Genomic DNA, 19,303 nt, shown 5'->3' on the forward strand with positions numbered 1-19,303 from the left:
CAATCAAATAATCACACAAATAAATGTATAATTTGTCAGAAGGGAAATAACATGCTTCTGTGTGGGCAAATAACAAAGGAATCTAAGTTAAGGAATGGGAAACTCTTCCTTGAGAAACTTTTTCTTGCACTGAGATCTGAAGGATGAATAGGCACTGCATGCAAAAGTTATTTGTTGAGGTAAGAATTTTCATGGGACCATTCACACTTTCTTTCCCATGTTAATCAGAACACATAGGAAGTAAATGACTAAATAATTACCATGTATAAAATGTATGTGCCAGGCACTGTGCTTACAAAGCCAGGAAAATGAGAATGCCTTGCATTCCTTTCACAGTAGAGCTCTTCTGACTCTGGTAATACTAGCAAGATTTTCCAATGTTCATCTTAGTGAATGGCTTTAATTCATGTTTGTCGTGATTCAAAATGAGCCCCTTTTCTTCCATTACCACAGTGTATATGTTGTGCCTGTTTGATATACTTGACATGAAAATTAACCTTTTGGGTTTATCTGTATTATTGATTTTGTTAGGCTGTTTTTCTTTTCTTCTTTTTTGGGAGAGTGTACTCAGGTAAAAGACACATGATATATCAGTTGTGAACAAATATAAAATAAGGGAGTAATTTTCTGAAAAGAAAATCTTAGTATTCCAAAAGGAAATAAGGTAGACTTTTTGAATATTCATGATTTGGGGTTTATCCTTTTGCTTCCCTTCATCTATGGCAATAATTAACTTACCTACACTTATTTTTAAAAAAGGCGCAGAAACTAACACACCATTGTAAAGCAATTATACCCCAATAAAGATGTTTAAAAAAAAAAAAAAAAAAGGCATGTCTTGTTCTACTGGCAAGTTAGTATTGACATGGGCACTAATGCATAAACCTGTGCTTAAAGTTTGTCAAGTTGATTATAATAGTTACATTCTCCTTCACATTGGTCAGTCCTCTAATTAGCTAATATAGGGAAGCAAATTTACTAGTTGGGCACCTAATTCATTAGTGGGAAAAATAAATTTCCTGAGAAATTGCATTTATTAATAAAGTAAAATCTGAATGAGACACTGTCAAAATATTAACCTTAAAATAGATTTTCTTTAGCAGTAAAGTTATTTGGAAAAAAATGCCCTACAGTAATGGAACTGACAGTTTCCCCCTTGGAGTTGTATTTTGCCAGTTTCTTGGGGAAAATATTCTAGAATTTGAAAATAAAACAACAATTTAAAAAAATCTAGTCTTAATGTTGAAGTGTAAATTGTTTTGAGATCCTCCACATCCTGCTTCTCCACCTGCAAACTATTCCCTCAACTGTGTTTTTTGTTCTACTCCAGTCATCACTCAGACTTACCCCTGTACAAGCTTCTTTCTAAAGGCAAGTCTTATTCGGTTTTCAATAAACTGAACATTTTTCTTTCTCAGCAGGTACAAATACTACCTATCCTTCAAGGCTTAGCTCAAATCCCAGGTCCTGGTTAAAAATCCCTGGTGTGGTACCTGCCTTCTCTCCCTCCACAGATTTTTGGGTTTTTTCCCAGTTCTTTTTCATTCTACCAGACAATTGAGCCAGTCTTTGCAATGTCTTAGTGTCTAAACATTGCATATAAATACAAGCCATATGAACTAAAACTCTCCAGATATTTTCAGAGAATTACTTCCTAAACCTTGATACTTTGCTGGCTTCCCTGCAGATGGTGATGGAGTTATGTGCAGCAGGCTCAGTCACTGATGTAGTGAGAATGACCAGAAATCAGAGTTTGAAAGAAGATTGGATTGCTTATATCTGCCGAGAAATCCTCCAGGTGAGCATTCATATAGTCATTCTCCCCTGGTCTTGAAAAAACCTGGTGGTAATATATACAATGTACCTTATACCTGCTCATAGAGGATGATTTGAGAATTCTAAACATAACTTATGGGTCAGGATACTGAAAAAGGCTTTAGAGAAAGCAGATTTTCAGATGATGTCCTTAAACTTTAAGGTACACCAGCAGATGGCTAACCAGGTCCTTCCAACTCATGGCCTTTAATGGCTCTGTCAAAGTCAGACTGTAGTGTTCAGTGGATCAGGGATATGACAACTTGGAGTATTTATTATGTTGTTATGATTTTTAAAGTTCTTTTTTTAAAAAAGCATAGCACTGTCATTAGAGATTAAGATAAGTTGAGAAGTCAGTGTTTTACTCAATGGCTCCAAACCATCTACAAACTGTTTTGCAGACAGATATTCTCTCTGAATAATGGCTTACTTTTAAAACGTTCCTTATTTTTAACACCAAATTGGATGAAAGTGCCAATCTTCTTGATCTACAAAACTCAAATTTTTCTTTGTGTCTTAAGTGCTTAGGGTCACCCAAGAAGGATATTAACAGAACTGAACAGCACCACTGATAAAAGATTAGAATGTCTTTCCTGTCATCTTAATTGGATTCACTTGTGGTAATAGTGTAAATATTAAGAGTGCAAACTCTGGACTGAGTTTAAATTCTGGTTCATCATGTATTAGTTGTGTGTCCTTGAGCCAATTACTTAATTTCTCCAAATCTCATTTTCTTCATCTGTAATTTGGGGTGGTATTAGCACCTTCCTTAAAGGGTTGCTATAAGGACTTAGTAATTTACTCCACGTAAAGCACTTAGCAAAGTGCTTGGCCAAGAATAAGGACCCAATAAATATTAGCTGTTTTTACTGTTAGTTCTGTTATTAATCCCCAGTTCGTATCTAGAGCAATCTCACTGAAGCCAGGGCATGGGTTAGCCAGGTCAAGGGTTAGTTTTAGTGGTGAATGGTCTGGAGACAGCATGGTAAGCCAATACAAATGGCAAATGCTTTAAAATGAATTTCCATATTCCCCCAAATTCTCAGCCTACAAGGTTGACTAGAAAATATTTTGGACTAAACAAATGGTTGGATGAGGAATAGAGTAAAACAATGCGAGCTATGATATTTAAGATATCCAGGTCTTTACTCATATGGTTCGTTGGAAAAATGGAGGCTAGAAAGGACGGTAAATGGCCCAATGTATACAAACATTAATTTTTGGTCTTTTTTTTCTTTCATGGGTGTCCTGATTTATTTTCCTTTCCTTATAGCCAAAAGTAGTATTTCTGGGAACTGGTTGTAGCAATTCCAGCCTAAAGAAAGAATTTTGTCTGAAAAATGCAAATCTGGGCCATTTTTCTTACCAAAAGTTTTTTCAAAAATACTAAGAAGAGTACCAGAAAAAGAGAAAAATATATACTGATGTTGCTTTTTAATATAAATGTGTATATATATATATATATATGTATATATATGCAGGGCTTAGCTCATCTTCATGCACACCGTGTAATTCACCGGGACATCAAAGGTCAGAATGTGCTACTGACTCATAATGCTGAAGTAAAACTAGGTAAGTTTATTCTTGTAATACTTTAAGTGAGGCCCAAAATATCTTAATAGAGAAAAATCCTTTAAGATTACTGTGTTTTCTATCATGTCACTAACAATCCCCTCTACTTATTTAGGCCGTGTCTTCCCTGCCTGCAAAACAAGTCAAAGTTTGAAAATTTGTTTGGGAAGGGAGGTTGGGACAAGAGAAAGATGCACTTAACTTCTTCTCTGAAATCATGTAGATAAAAACAACTTTTCAAGTATAATAGGATTTTTACATTTTGATCATTGCTTAACCCTCTAATAGATTCAGCTATTACATTTATTTTAACAATTGAATTGAGTATTTACCATGTGCAAGTTTCTGCGCCATGGACAAGGATTAAACAAAAAGACAATTCTTCCACATCACAGAGCCATATTTTCCAAAGAAAATCAAAGAACTTTTAAATGACTTAAGCACAAATTGCTTCATTGGAATTTCCCCTCAAATATTTAAAGAACTGATATCAGTTAGAAATAATGCTCCAGTAATATCCAAATCAAATTGAGAATTAGAAATCAAAATACCAAAAAGTTCCTGGCTTTCTATTCCAGGGTTCAGAATGGCATAATTTATTTGAAAAACTACACATAATGTCTCACAGGCACACAGGGGACAATATATTACACCTTTTAAGGTTTAAAATAAATATTGTTGATTTGTTTTTAAATAATACCATATGAATAATGTCAGTACTATGTAATGCAGATGACCTCACTGATATATACAATAGAACATAAAATCACTGGTATCAAACCCTGCATTACTTTTTAATTATATCAATTCTTGCCTACCATGTCTCTAGCATGACTTTAAAATCATTCCCATTTTTCTGCTAAATAAATATAACTAAAGAAGAGAGTTTGTTCATTCACTGAGAATGCTTTTCACTGAATATTTCTGGAAGAAGCATGAGGCAATAATTGTTCTTAAAATAAGTGAAAATTAATTTCAAGAAAATGTACTGTGTATTTTGTGTCTACAAGCTACAAAGCTAGAAACAGAATTTTAAGACACTGTGTTAAAATTCATGAGAGTCATTTGGATCTCACATTCAAGTGTGCAGGGTAGATAGTATGTCACACAGCTACTCTGTTCACATGTGGCAGCACTACCATATATCTGGGTCAAGTTGCTGGCCAGCCCTACCATTTGCAACACAGAAGAGAAATTGTAAATACGTGAAAAGCCACTGAAAAACCTGTCACAAAGTCCATGCACTAAAGATCATGTACTTGACTCTGTAGGAGAGACCTTTTAGCACTAGAGTAAAATTTAATCAGGCTTATTATATACACAATCCTTATACATTTGGTTTTAGATTTCTTAGATCCCAGCATATTTTTAAACAACATGTTATAAGGAGAAAGTTGCAGAAACCAAACTCAATGACAGCCAAAGGGAGTAACAGAAAGGAAAGAGACTGGACAGTGATTCTGTTGCAATTGCAATTGATCAATAATCCTCATATTCTGGTACCTAGGTCTTTAAAGAAAAGGTGAATGATGCCACTGCTGGGGTCTCATCTCTACTTTTAACTTCAGCTTTTCTTTTTTCCCTTTTCTTCCATTCATCACTGTTTCTTCCAGTCTTTTCTCCTTTCATTTTCTTCTCTGAATGTCATATATCAGTTTATGGCCTTCATAGGTATTTCTTGGCCCTTAACGTTGGCCCTCAGGGATAGTGAAAATGCTGAGCTCTGATGTAACCTATTCTCAATAAAATATCTAGCTAATGAGATCGTGCAACACCCAATGATGATTTTCATATATTATGGACATTTTGTTGTTATTGTTCTTCTTAGTCCTTCCTTTAACACTGCCTTAAACTCTTAACTTTAAAATTTTTCTTTTCCTTTCCCAAGTTCTTTAAACTACTTTTCAGTCAAGGTTGTTAGCCATCCTCTAGATTCCTGGAAACCATTCTAAATTAGGAAATCTACTTCATTTTTCATCCCTGTCTTATTTTTCTGGACTAAATAACCCCAGTCTACTTTAGCCTTTTTTCTGTCTGTTTCTAAGGATACCATACTAAATATTTTCATATAATATATCCCACAGATGAATAGAAGACTGATCTTTTATAGTCTAAGCTAAGATATGGATACTGCAGTAAATATTTGCATCTGATTCAGAAGATCTGTAGAAGAACTTAAACTAAATTTTATCATAAATTCCTTTTTCTTTATCAGTGTGGTAGGGCTTTCTAATATCATAAATGAGACTTCCTAATAAAGTACTAATAAGTTTTAGATTTCTTAGATGTTGCTTATAGTGCTGGTCTTCCTCCATCTTGGTGGCAGGTCCAAATACTACATATGTTATCACTTCAGAGGTTCAGGGTGTACTGATGGAACTTTATTTTTAATATTCATGGTAAACATTCAGCCAAACCTACTGTAGATTTATAATAGCACTGCTGATTCTCTTTCCAACATAAATACCAGCAAAAGCCTATTTCCCAGTGTTCCTGGAGTAGACTTCATGGTAAAGTTTGCTGGGCTGGAATGAAAATCTGTTATCCATTGTGGCTTTTGTATTGGCTTTCCAAGTTAAAGCAATAATTTATTGACCTTTTTGTTACTGATTAATTATTTTGACAAATGAATTTTGCAGTGGATTTTGGAGTGAGTGCCCAGGTGAGCAGAACTAATGGGAGGAGAAATAGCTTCATTGGGACACCATACTGGATGGCACCTGAGGTGATTGACTGTGACGAGGACCCCAGACGCTCCTATGATTACAGAGTAAGTGTAAGGATTCAGATAGTAGGAATCAAATTTTGGAAAGGACTTTTGACTTTTTATTTTAATTTATGAAATAAAAGAATAAAAAGCAGGCAGTTCCCTTTTTATTCTTTTAATGTATTCTTTTTTATATCTTTATTGGAGTATAATTGCTTACAATGTTGTGTTAGTTTCTGCTGTACAACAAAGTGAATCAGCTATATGTATACATATAACCCCATATCACCTCCCTCTTGAGCCTCCCTCCCACCCTCCCTATCCTACCCCTCTAGGTCATCGGAAAGCATCAAGCTGATTTCCCTGTAAAAAGCAGGCAGCTCCTTCTTTCACATAGACTCTAATAAGAAATGCTAGACACTGTTCCTATATGTGGTTTAATGATGTGCATAAAAATAATATTTTCTAAGAATATAGACAAAGTAGACCATTGGGAGTTATCCGTATTTGAGGAAGAATGTCTAGTTCATATTGCTTGCAACTTCTTGGTAAAAATATTATATTATGTGGCTTTATATGGAAATTTAACTTCCAGGGACAGAGTGCTTTGTAAACTTAAAAATGAATAAATGTAAAGCCAATTATTAATCCCCAGTAACTTAGCTCCAGAGAGAAAAAAATAATAATTTGATTACTAAGAGTAATGGAGAAAATCCTTGGCATGGTTCACCTCCAAACCACAGAAAATCAGTGGAATAGACAAATTAAGTAACAATTCATGCTATTTATTAAATTTTCCACTGAAGCTGCAATTTGGACAATATACATCTATGTACACATTTCAAAAAGCTGGTGTGGAAAGAAAACTCTCCATTTGCTATAGACTGGAAAAACCACACTCACTCTCCACATCATAAGTCATCCAAACAATTCATTGTGGTTTCGTTGTATGGGACCTAGGACTCAATACTTGAAGTTGATTAATTCAAGTTTCATCTCTTTTCCCTTTCCCTTAAATGCCCCCTGCTTGATCTGCAAGCAGACCTGATGAGAGCTTATTATAGCCCAGTACTATTAGGAGCTATGGAGACAATGGAAGTGTAATGTTCTTTAAGTGGCTTGCTGTAAAAAAATAATGTTTTATAGCTGTACAATTTTTGGCAGTCTTCCAAGGACTTTCACCCATTTTAATTATATGTCTTTAATTTTTAGTCCCATGTAACTTAAAGAAAACTTAAACCATCACAACAACCCTTTGAAGCTAAGACAACTATAAACAGGTGTTTTAACAATTCAGTTAACTTGCTTAGGAGTCATTAAGCCAAACAGTGCACCTCTAGCCCTGTGCCCTTTCCACATTCTAAAAACCAAAGTACAGTTAATAGTAGTGAGGGTCATTTCCTAGAGCCTCCTAGAATATAATTTCCTAGAATTATAATAATTCTATCTTCAATATACTATATTCAAGGAACTGCTGAAGTGCTTATATATAGTATTTCATTTAATACTTATACTAGTTCTATGATGTGTATACCATTATCATCTCTACATAGGATGAAATTGAGATGCAAAGAGTTAAATCATTTACCTAAGATCCAACTTCTTTACAGCTAGTAGTATGTGATAGGACTTCTTTACAACAAAGTCCTTCTGTTATTTCAGTTAAGGTAACAATAGCAATACATCCAAGATAAATTTTCTTCACATTGAATCCCATCCCATGTCAACTGGTTATGTAGTGTAGTACTGGCTGGTCACAGGGTCAAATAAGATCTTCCTATAACATCAGTCTATAATGAAGCCCCATTATAGAAAACCCATAAAATGGCTGTAGCATTGACATCTCCCCTCAGCCAAAGATTGTTTTGAGATTCTAAATACTATCAGTTTCCCATTTTTAAGTGACTTTTTTTTGATCATCTTTTCTTTTGCAGAGTGATGTGTGGTCCGTGGGAATCACTGCTATTGAAATGGCTGAAGGGGCTCCTCGTGAGTAAAAATATTTGTTGTTTGTTCAAAGTTAGGGAAACATGTTGTACAAATCTGTCACTTGTACTAGCTAGCTTGTACTGGCTACAAAGGTGCCACACTATGTGCCAAACTATAAATGGTGGCCTTTTCCTGCTTACCAAACACTGCAGTCAGAATGGCCAGATATGTCTATAAGAAGAGTTTGTATTTTTCTCTCTTAAGATATCTTATTTTAGGATGATTGAGTGTTGTTTCAATTTAGCCTCAATAACGTTTGGTCCTGATAGTCCTAACCAAACAGAATATAAAGGCATTCAGTACATATTCACTGGTGGAATATTTAGGTTCCCAAACATTTATAGTTATACACTGCTACTACTTCAGACTGTGACTGTTGAGAAAATCCCCCAGTAGTTCCTTTTAATTGAGCCAATCCTCAACAACATTGAGAAGTAAGTTTTTTATTTTCCTTTGGAGTCAGTCTAGCTCATCATTGGTGCCTTCCTTGCTCCTATCAGCCACTTCATTGCCCCTAATTGTTCAGAAGGCTTCATTTCCTCTTGTTTCCCCCTCCTTCCCATCATTTAAATGACCTGTCAGCATTCTGTTCTCTCAGGACACTGTTTTCTGATAGGAAAGTGAAAATAGAATGTGAACTTGTGTATAAATGATTAATAACCATCTAATGTATGACCCCATAAGCAGAGCATATTTGTTGTCCTCAATACCTAAATCCAAGGATATAAATAATAAATACATTCCTAGTATTGATGAGAAGTGAGAGAAGTGCCTGGAGTGTGTGTGTGTCAGGGGGCAGGGGTTGGAATTGCTTTGCTTCTCCCTCTCCAAGCAGATCTTGTAGGTTCCCATGTCCCTACCTGCTTCATCTGCACAGTATCTACTATATTATCACTGTGTTTCAAGGCTAATGGGAGTAGAAATAGTGGTAACATAATTGTTAAGAATTCCTGGTGTTCCTTGGAATATCACATATCATAGAACGGGCTTGGATTAAAGCTGAGCCAGATGTGGAGATCAGGTCACTGCTGCGTCTCTGTTAGTGCCCAAAAAACTACAAAGTACCTATATTGGGTGAGTTTTTAAATGATGGAAAAATTGTTTACTCCACATATATATAATTGAGATGAAACTGGGAAGGTACATATTATTCCTCATTATCTCATGATTATTTCTCTTTATGAAACATGCTTAAATTATATTGAGCTCCTCCACTCTTCCTCTTCCTCCTCCTCTCTTGCTCTCTTTAAATACACATATTGTATTTCATGAATATTGATGCATGTATTTGGTTAGGATGAATGACTACATCAAGTAGTATATTATTTCTATTGTCTTTCCAAAAAGACTAGCTTTCTACATTTTGCAGATTTGTACTTTTTGATTCACGTTTTTTGGTTTCACTTTTTTATTCTAAAATAATAAATCATTGGAGAAAAGAGGTGTAATGAGCAACTCACAGAAGAAATACAGAGAGGGAGTTCTTCACAGAATACACAAATGGCAACTTTTTGCAAAAGATAGCTGAGGACCAGGAGATTCTTAACTCACAGTAGAAAATAGGACCAGTATGCCTGGATAAGTAGTCATTGGAATGGTGCAACTTTAGTCATGAACAACTTGAAATAGCCATACTGCTAAAACATTTGTCTTTCATCAGTCTTCTTTATTGCCTGGAGTATTAATTTTGGATGGGAATGGCTGTCATCAATTTAAATACAGAAATCCCCCAGGTTGTGATATTTATCATCTCAGAAAGGATGGCCTTCCAAAGTGACAGTTATGTGATAATTACCTCTGAGTTCCAAATAACAAAATCCCCTTCTGCCTTTGGTGAGTCTCTCCCAGGGAAGTAAAAAGAAATAGAGAATACCTTCTCACTAAAAGGGTGCTGTAGGGACTCTCAGAGGAGAGAGAATCAGGACCCTTGCACATCAGGACTTTAAGTCCTTGGATTCTGGATAGAAATTCAAATTTGATGTGCAGTCCTTTAAACCAAGGCCAGAACATTGCTAGTAGTTATTGAAACACCAGAATATTATAGCTCAATTAATATTGAATATGTGTAGTTCTTAGTTTCTTTGTTTTTTGTAGAAAAGTGAATCGTTGCCTGGAGAAGCAGGACTGGATTGACAGTTTACTCCAACTCTCCTTCCTTGTCAAGGATCTACACCAGCCAATTTACCTTAATCAGAACTGTATCTTTCCCTATGTTAGCATTCTCCTTGGTGTTGTAGAGATTGTTTGTAATACTATCAGACATGCTTGTTTATAGTCCTACTTCTATTCCTTGTAGTGTCCTTCCCTTACACCCCAGATCAATCTTTACCTGAGTGTCTTTACCCCTGTCCCATCAGGAGACCCATTTCTTCAATATTCAGAAGATTCCTTTGGATCTCAACATATTGTAGGTGTTAAACCACGTTATTTAAAATAATTCAAACTACACCCAGTTTAATGTTTCTAATCTATCAAGATATGTATTTTTAAAGTAGATTTACTACTTCAAAGGAATGAGCCTCTAATGGTGAAAATTTAGGCAACATTAGGATATATGGGGTGAAGGGGACATTAACTGGAATTCCTAAAATTAAACAATATAGGAAACCTCCACAATTGCTGTTTGACATAGTTCTTGTACCCACCCTATGCCTCATTCATTTGTGGACTTCTCCTTTCCTTTCATGAAAACTTACCCAGCCTATGCCCTAACTCTTGACACTGAAGATGTTGTTAGTTAACTGAGATGCTCAGATGTTAATAAATGACAACTGCTTAATATTGTAAAAATTTACTTACAATATGTTTAAAGGACAGATTCTGGTGATTGATTGGACACAGTAAAGGAATGAAGAGAATCAAATATTATCCGGATGTTTTGAGCTGGGGGCTAATTTTGCCCTCAATTATATACCTGCACCTTCTATTAATTTTTACCCATGTAATTGAAACAAAAGTTTGACCTTTGAACAATTGCCTTTATATTACTCTAATGAAATTACCCTGGGGAGTTTCTTTCTACTACTATGAGAGGCCAGTTCGACATTGTAATTTCTCTGGAGATGTATTTTGGGAGAGGAAGGATGCCTCTAAAGAGTTATTAATATCAAAATGTCCTCAGATGAATGGCACACTTCTAGTGTTAGATGAAATTTACACTATGGCTTTCCTTTGGGGGAATTATTGCACTGCCTGTTTTCTTTAATCAAAACACAAGAGGAAATAAGTGAAGTGAGACACATATTTAAACACTTACGGAAAATCCCAGAATTCCCAAGCCAATGAGGTAATGAAATTATATACCACATATTGGAATAGGCTTTTCTTTGTATGGCTGTGTGTCCAAAAAAAGAGAATGAAAGTCTAGTAATTTGGCACAGAATTGAGGTGCCAGATAGTTAAAATCTTATAATATCAATAGCTAATATTTATTAAGTGCTTACTCTGTGCCAGACACTTTTATATGTAGGTTGCCATTTAATCCTCATAGCAACTCTTTGAAGGAATTCTTGATATATTTCCTGTTTTTAAGATGAAGAAACCAAGGCACAGAGAGGTTAAGTAATTTGCCCAAGGTCACAAAGGTAGAATTAGGATTTGAACACAGATGATCTTACTCTAGAGGGTGTGTTCTTAATAGTTACTCTATCTACTTCTTTTCCTAGGACTGTCAGCTTCCAAAACAGATTATTCTCCTCTTTTTAGACTACTAAATCATTGTTTATATATTATTGCAAATAGTTATTAGTCTGGTTGACTTTTTCAGCCTATAATTACATATTCCAATTTTACAACTGTAGATACCTGCAGTACAAAAACACAGAAGAGTGCTTGTCTCCACCTGTATTGTTTACTTCTCTAGATATAAATTATCAATCACACATTTCAAAATTTTTATCTAGTGTAATTTATTATTATTTGTCACACCTGGCAATAGTGAAGCTTTAGGATCTTATATAATGGACTGTTTGTGTTAAAATCAGCTTTCCTCTAACTACATTCTTTTGTATCTATTCCTTAGTATCTATTCAGCATGATATGTGAAAGAATAGTGAGAATCCCCTCTGGAATAAGAAGTGTGTTCTGTAGCTACCCTTATTACTCATTCTAAGCTTATCTATTTTACTTTGCAGCCCTGTGTAACCTTCAGCCTTTGGAAGCCCTATTCGTTATTTTGCGAGAATCTGCTCCCAAAGTCAAATCCAGCGGATGGTAAAGATGAATGACTTAATCTCTTAAACACATTAACCTGATATTTTTATGTAGCAGAATTCATTTGGTCAGTCCTGCTTCAACATCCTTATTGGACAATATTCCTGAAAACCAATACCTTAAGTAAGGGAGTCTAAATGACTAGTGTTCATTAAGAGCTAGCTAGCCTATCAGAAATAATACTCTCCATAGTATATTGTGATGACATTACTGTCCTGGCATTTAGTGACATATTCAGTTATTTCTTCAGTAATGGGATGAACTAATGGAAGCCATTTGAGAAGTTTCTCACTGAGCCCAGATAGGCAGTCAGTGATTGTGATATATAGCCCAGTCGTTTGACCCATTAAACTAAACATCCAAAGACCTAGAAAAGAGGACTTGTTCTCTCAGCGTGCTACAGCCCAACTAAACTTGGGAATCTTTCTTCCTGAAGCTTTTTGATCTAGTACCTGAAGCTCTTGCTTGTTCTTAGTATTTATTGCTTTCCTGGTAGAAGTGGTTACTATGATTTGATTGCAGACATTCTTCCTTGTGATTAAATTTAACCCTTCCCACAGATTCAGGCTTTCTGGTCACATCTGTTTCTGTGGGCCATTTTATAAGATTAATTAGTCATGGTACTATTAACACCCTTTTCTGGATCATTACATTGGCACCTTTATAGCTTAAAGTGCATATAGTCAAGTGAAACACTCAGGCTTCAAAGTATGACTACTGTGGGATGACCAATCTAGTCTCATGGTCTATATAAATCACATCAACCACTTAATTGCCTTCACACCACTTGACTTTTTATCATGTACATACTTCCGAACTCATTGAAGTTTCTACTATTATTTGGGTAGAAAATGCCATTGACTCTGGCCTCTTCAGAGGTTTGAATGGCATTGCTGTGTAATGTATATTGTCAAGCTGCAGAATATTTGGCTATTGAAAAGACTATTAATAGCTAGAGACAACTCTCTTCAAAAATACAACCTTCAGAGTGGCATGTGGGTGGAGGTGGGAGGAGGTGTGGCAGGCCTGAGAATGCTCTTTTATCTCTTTGACTCATTTCTTTTAGGTCCCGCAAGTTCCATAATTTCATGGAAAAGTGCATGATAAAAAATTTCTTATTTCGTCCTACTTCTGCAAACATGCTTCATCACCCATTTGTTCGGAATATAAAAAATGAAGGGCATGTTGTTGAGTCATTAAAGAAGCACCTTACTGGAATCATTAAAAAGAGACAGAAAAAAGGTAGAATATGTGAATCTTCATTTTACTGGAATAAATATTCAAATGAGAGCAAAATTTATTAAATATTTTCAGAAAAAATTATTTAAGAATTAGGTTGAAAGTAAAAATTCTGAGACCACTGATATTTAGTTTTTCCACTAATATGCCATATGCATTTAATTCATTATCTCTTACCTGATCATATATATATACATAAGATTATAATTTTTTGTCAGTTACAACTGGCACGTGTTCATATTTACAAAGACTTTGAAGGCCTCCAGAAGAATTTTGTGATATGCCAATTTCATTTTAAGAAAACTCCTAACTGAAGAAATAAAATTTAAAAAAAGATAACAAAATCTATATCTTATTATTCTTTTTTGGCTAATATGTTAATTAACTCCAATGAGATAAATGGATTTGTAATTATCCATTTACTGACTACTAATTTTGAAGTAATATCAGTGTACCATACAAAGTTGATTTTATGTATGAACCTCCAACTTTAAGATGAAATTAAAGGAACACATTTATGCAAATAAAAGTAAGCTTCTAGATTTTAATGTCAAAAATGGCAGGATGAATGTTCATCAAACCCAGAGGAAATTACTTAGGAAGTTCTAACTTTATAGGTTGTATACCATATTCTGCATTTAACTTAGGGCACCACAGGCAGGGTTGAGTGGTAATGGAATAGCAAGGGGGGAGCCTGAAAAAGATAGCAGGCATTCTCAGATTCACTCTAAGATTGATTGCAGTGAGCTCCTTCCATCTACATAAATATACATATCTTATTTTGGAGTGAGAAGCAGAAGGAATTAATTTATTTACCCATGGTGGAGAATTTATTGGACCAGCATCACAGAAGCCGACCAGTCACAAATGGATACAGGAAGACCACACATCTAGTTGAGAATTCGCTAATTACCAAAGCTGCAAGATTTTCAAAATGTAACCTGCAGGAAAAGACACGATTATATGGAGATTACATGGAAGATGTAAATATAGTTGTCCTAAAATCTTTTTTTTTAAATGTCTTTATTGGAGTATCATTCCTTTAAAATGTTCTGGTAGTTTCTTCTATATAGCAAAGTGAATCAGCTATATGTAGACTTATATCCCCTCCCTCTTGTGTCTCCCTCCAACCCTCCCTATCCCACCCCTCTAGGTGGTCACAAAGCACCGAGCTGATCTCCCTGTGCTATGGGGCAGCTTCCCACTAGCTATCTAATTGACATTTGATAGTGTATATATGTCAATGCTATTCTCTGACTTCGTCCTAGCTTACCCTTCCCCCTCCCTGTGTTGTCAAACCCATTCTCTACGTCTGCATCTTTATTCCTGTCCTAACCCTAGGTTCTTAAGACCCTTTTTTTTTTTAGATTCCATATATATGTGTTAGCAAATGGTATTTGTTTTTCTTTTTCTGACTTACTTCACTCTGTATGACAGTCTCTAGGTCCAACCACCTCACTACAAATAACTCAATTTCATATCTTTTTATGGCTCAGTAATATTGCATTGTATACATGTGCCACATCTTCTTTATCCATTCATCTGTCGATGGACACTTAGGTTGTTTCCATGTCCTGGCTATTGTAAATAGAGCTGCAATGAACATTGTGGTCCATGACTCTTTTTGAATTATGGTTTTCTCAGGGTATATGCTCAGTAGTGGAATTGCTGGGTCGTATGGTAGTTCTACTTTTAGATTTTTAAGGAACCTCAATACTGTTCTCCATAGTGGCTGTATCAATTTACATTCCCACCAACAGTGCAAGAGTGTTCCTTGCTGGTTTCCTCTCCAGCATTTATTGTTTGTAGATTTGTTGATGATGGCCATTCTGACTGGTGTGAGGTGATACTTCATTGTAGTTTTGATTCGCATTTCTCTAAGGATTAGTGATGTTGAGCATCCTTTCATGTGTTTGTTGGCAATCTGTATATCTTCTTTGGAGAAATGTCTATTTAGGTCTTCTGCCCATTTTTGGATTGGGTTTTTTGTTTTTTTCATATTGAGCTTCATGAGCTGCCTGTATATTTAGGAGATTAATTCTTGGTCAGTTGCTTCATTTGCAAATATATTCTCCCATTCTGAGGGCTGTCTTTTCGTCTTGTTTATGGTTTCCTTTGCTGTGCAAAAGCTTTTACGTTTCATTACGTCCCATTTGTTTATTTTTGTTTTTATTTCCATTTCTCTAGGAAGTGGGTCAAAAAGGATCTTGCTATGAATTATGTCATAGAGTGTTCTGTCTATGTTTTCCTCTAAGAGTTTTATAGTGTCTGGCCTTACATTTAGGTCTTTAATCCATTTTATTTTTGTGCATGGTGTTAGGGAGTGTTCTAATTTCATTCTTTTACATGTAGCTGTCCAGTTTTTCCAGCACACTTACTTAAGAGGCCGTCTTTTCTCCATTGTATATTCTTGCCTCCTTTATCAAACATAAGGTAACCATATGTGTGTGGGTTTACCTCTGGGCTTTCTATCCTGTTCCATTGATCTATCTTTCTGTTTTTGTGCCAGTACCATACTATCTTCATTACTGTAACTTTGTAGTATAGTCTGAAGTCTGGGAGCTTGATTGCTCCAGCTCTGTTTTTCTTTCTCAAGATTGCTTTAGCTATTTGGGTTTCCATACAAATTGTGAAAATTTTTGTTCTAGTTCTATGAAAAATGCCATTGGTAGTTTGATAGGGATTGCACTGAATCTGTAGATTGCTTTGGGTGGTAGATTCATTTTAACAATGTTGTTTCTTCCAATCCAAGAACATGGTATATCTCTCCATCTGTTTGTATCGTCTTTAATTTCTTTCATCAGTGTCTTATAATTTTCTGCATACAGGTCTTTTGTCTCCTTAGGTAGGTTTATTCCTAGGTATTTTATGCTTTTTGTTGCAATGGTAAATGGGAGTGTTTCCTTAATTTCTCTTTCAGAGTTTTCATCATTAGTGTATAGGAATGCAAGAGATTTCTGTGCATTAATTCTGTATCCTGCTACTTTAGCAAATTCATTGATTAGCTCTAGTGGTTTTCTGGTAGAGTCTTTAGGACTGTCTATGTATAGTATCATGTCATCTGCAAAGAGTAACAGCTTTACTTCTTCTTTTCCGATTTGAATTTATTTTATTTCTTTTCTTGTCTGATTTCTGTGGCTAAAACTTCCAAAACTATGTTGAATAACAGTGGTGAAAGTGGGAAACCTTGTCTTGTTCCTGATCTTAGTGGAAATGGTTTCAGTTTTTCACCATTGAGAACGATGTTGGCTGTGGGTTTGTCATATATGGCCTTTATTATGTTGAGGTAAGTTCCCTCTCTGACTACTTTCTGGAGAATTTTTATCTTAAATGTTGTTGAATTTTGTCAAAAACTTTTTGCATCTATTGAGATGATCATATGGTTTTTATCCTTCAATATTTTAATATGGTGTTTCACATTGATTGATTTGTGTATATTGAAAAATCCTTGCATCCCTGGGATAAACCCTACTTGATCATCGTGTATGATCCTTTTAATGTACTGTTGGATTCTGTTTGCTACTATTTTGTTGAGGATTTTTGCATCTATGTTCATCAGTGATATTGGCCTGTAGTTTTCTTTCTTTGTTTGTGACATCTTTGTCTGGTTTTGGTATCAGGGTGATGGTGGCCTCATAGAATGAGTTTGGGAGTGTTCCTCCCTCTTCTATGTTTTGGAAGTGTTTGAGAAATATAGGTGATAGCTCTTTTCTAATTGTTTGATAGAAGTTGCCTTTGAAGCCATCTGGTCCTTGGCTTTTGTTTGTTGGAAGATATTTAATCACAGTTTCTATTTCAGTGCTTGTGATTGGTCTGTTTATATTTTCTATTTCTTCCTGGTTCAGGCTCAGGAGGTTGCGCTTTTCTAGGAATTTGTCCATTTCTTTCAGGTTGTCCATATTTTTTGGCATATACTTGCTTGTGTTAATCTCTCATGATCCTTTGTATTTCTGCAGTGTCTGTTGTTATTTCCCCAGTGTCATTTCTAATTCTGTTAATTTTTGTCTTCTCCCTTTTTTTCTTGTTGAGTCTTGCAAGTGGTTTATCAATTTTGTTTGTCTTCTCAAAGAACCAGCTTTTAGTTTTATTGATCTTTGCTATCATTTTCTTCATTTGTTTATCATTTATTTCTGATCTGATCTTTATGATTTCTTTCCTTCTGCTAACTTTGGCTTGTTTTTTTGTTGTTTTTGCTGTTCTTTCTGAAATTGCTTTTGGTGTAAGGTTAGGTTGTTTCTTTGAGATTTTTCTCATTTCTTGAGGTAGGTTTTTATTGCTATAAACTTCCCTCTTAGAACTGCTTTTGCTGCATCCCATAGGTTTTGGGTCACTGTTTTCATCGTCATCTGTTTCTACGTATTTTTTGATTTCCTCTTTGATTTCTTCAAGTGATCTCTTGGTTATTTAGTTGCATATTGTTTAGCCTCCATGTGTTTGTATTTTTTACAGATTCTTTCCTGTAATGGGTATCTATTTTCATAGCGTTGTGGTCAGAAAAGATACTTGATACAATTTCAAGTTTCGTAAATTTATCAAGGCTTCATTTGTGACCCAAGATATGATCTATCCTGGAGGATGTTCCAGAGCACTTGAGAAGAAAGTGTATTCTGTTGTTTTTGGATGGACTGTCCTATAAATATCAATTAAGTCCATCTTGTTTAATGTATCATTTAAAGCTTGTGTTTCCTTATTTAGATTCATTTAGATGATCTGTCCATTGGTGAAAGTGGGGTGTTAATGTCCCCTACTATGATTGTGTTACTGTTGATTTCCCCTTTTATGGCTGTTAGAATTTGCCTTATGCATTGAGGTGCTCCTATGTTGGGTGCATAAATATTTACAATTGTTATATCTTCTTCTTGGATTCATCCCTTGATCATTATGTAGTGTCCTTCTTTGTCGCTTGTAATAGTCTTTATTTTAACTTCTATTTCGTCTGATATGAGAATTGATACTCCAGCTTTCTTTTGATTTCCATTTGCATGGAATATCTTTTTCCATCCCCTCACTTTCAGTCTATATTTGTCCCTAAGTCTGAAGTAGGTCTCTTGTAGACAGCATATGCACACGTCTTTTCTTTGTATCCATTCAGCCAGTGTGTGTCTTTTGGTTGGATTATTTAACCCATTTACGTTTAAGGTAATTATCGATATATATGTTTCTATTAACATTTTCTTAATTGTTTTGTGTTTGTTTTTGTAGGTCTTCTCCTTCTCTTGTGTTTCCTGCCTAGAGATGTTCCTTTAGCATTTGTTGTAAAGCTGGTTTGGTGGTGCTGAATTCTCTTAACTTTTGCTTGTCTGTAAGGTTTTAATTTCCTGTTGAATCTGAATGAGATCCTTGCTGGGGAGAGTAATCTTGGTTGTAGGTTTTTTTCTTTCATCACTTTAAATATGTCCTGCCACTCCCTTCGGGCTTGCAGAGTTTCTGCTGAAAGATCAGATGTTAACCATATGGGCATCCCTTGTATGTTATTTGTTGCTTTTCCCTTGCTGCATTTAATTCTTTTTGTATTTAATTTTTGATAGTTTGACTAATATGTGTCTTGATGTGTTTCACCTTGGATTTATCCTGTATGGGACTCTCTGTGCTTGTGGACTTGATTGACTATTTCCTTTCCCATATTAGGGAATTTTTCCAGTATAATCTCTTCAAATATTTTCTCAGTGCCTTTTTTTCTCTCTTCTTCTTTTGGGACCCCTATAATTCGAATGTTGGTGCATTTAATGTTGTCCCAGAAGTCTCTGAATCTGTCCTCAATTCTTTTCA

General features: G+C 35.2%; 1 protein-coding gene across 1 annotated transcript in view; it reads left to right on the forward strand.

Annotated features, from left to right (window-relative positions):
• NRK (Nik related kinase) overlaps window positions 1-19,303 on the forward strand; it is a 176,110-nt gene that overhangs the window by 87,976 nt on the left and 68,831 nt on the right. Inside the window, 6 exon segments of the mRNA XM_032620963.1 lie at window positions 1,688-1,798; window positions 3,297-3,387; window positions 6,027-6,157; window positions 8,029-8,083; window positions 12,217-12,295; window positions 13,362-13,537. Coding sequence (XP_032476854.1) covers window positions 1,688-1,798; window positions 3,297-3,387; window positions 6,027-6,157; window positions 8,029-8,083; window positions 12,217-12,295; window positions 13,362-13,537 — 643 coding nt within the window.

This window comes from Phocoena sinus, chromosome X (assembly GCF_008692025.1).
Source record: "Phocoena sinus isolate mPhoSin1 chromosome X, mPhoSin1.pri, whole genome shotgun sequence".
NCBI lineage: Eukaryota > Metazoa > Chordata > Mammalia > Artiodactyla > Phocoenidae > Phocoena > Phocoena sinus.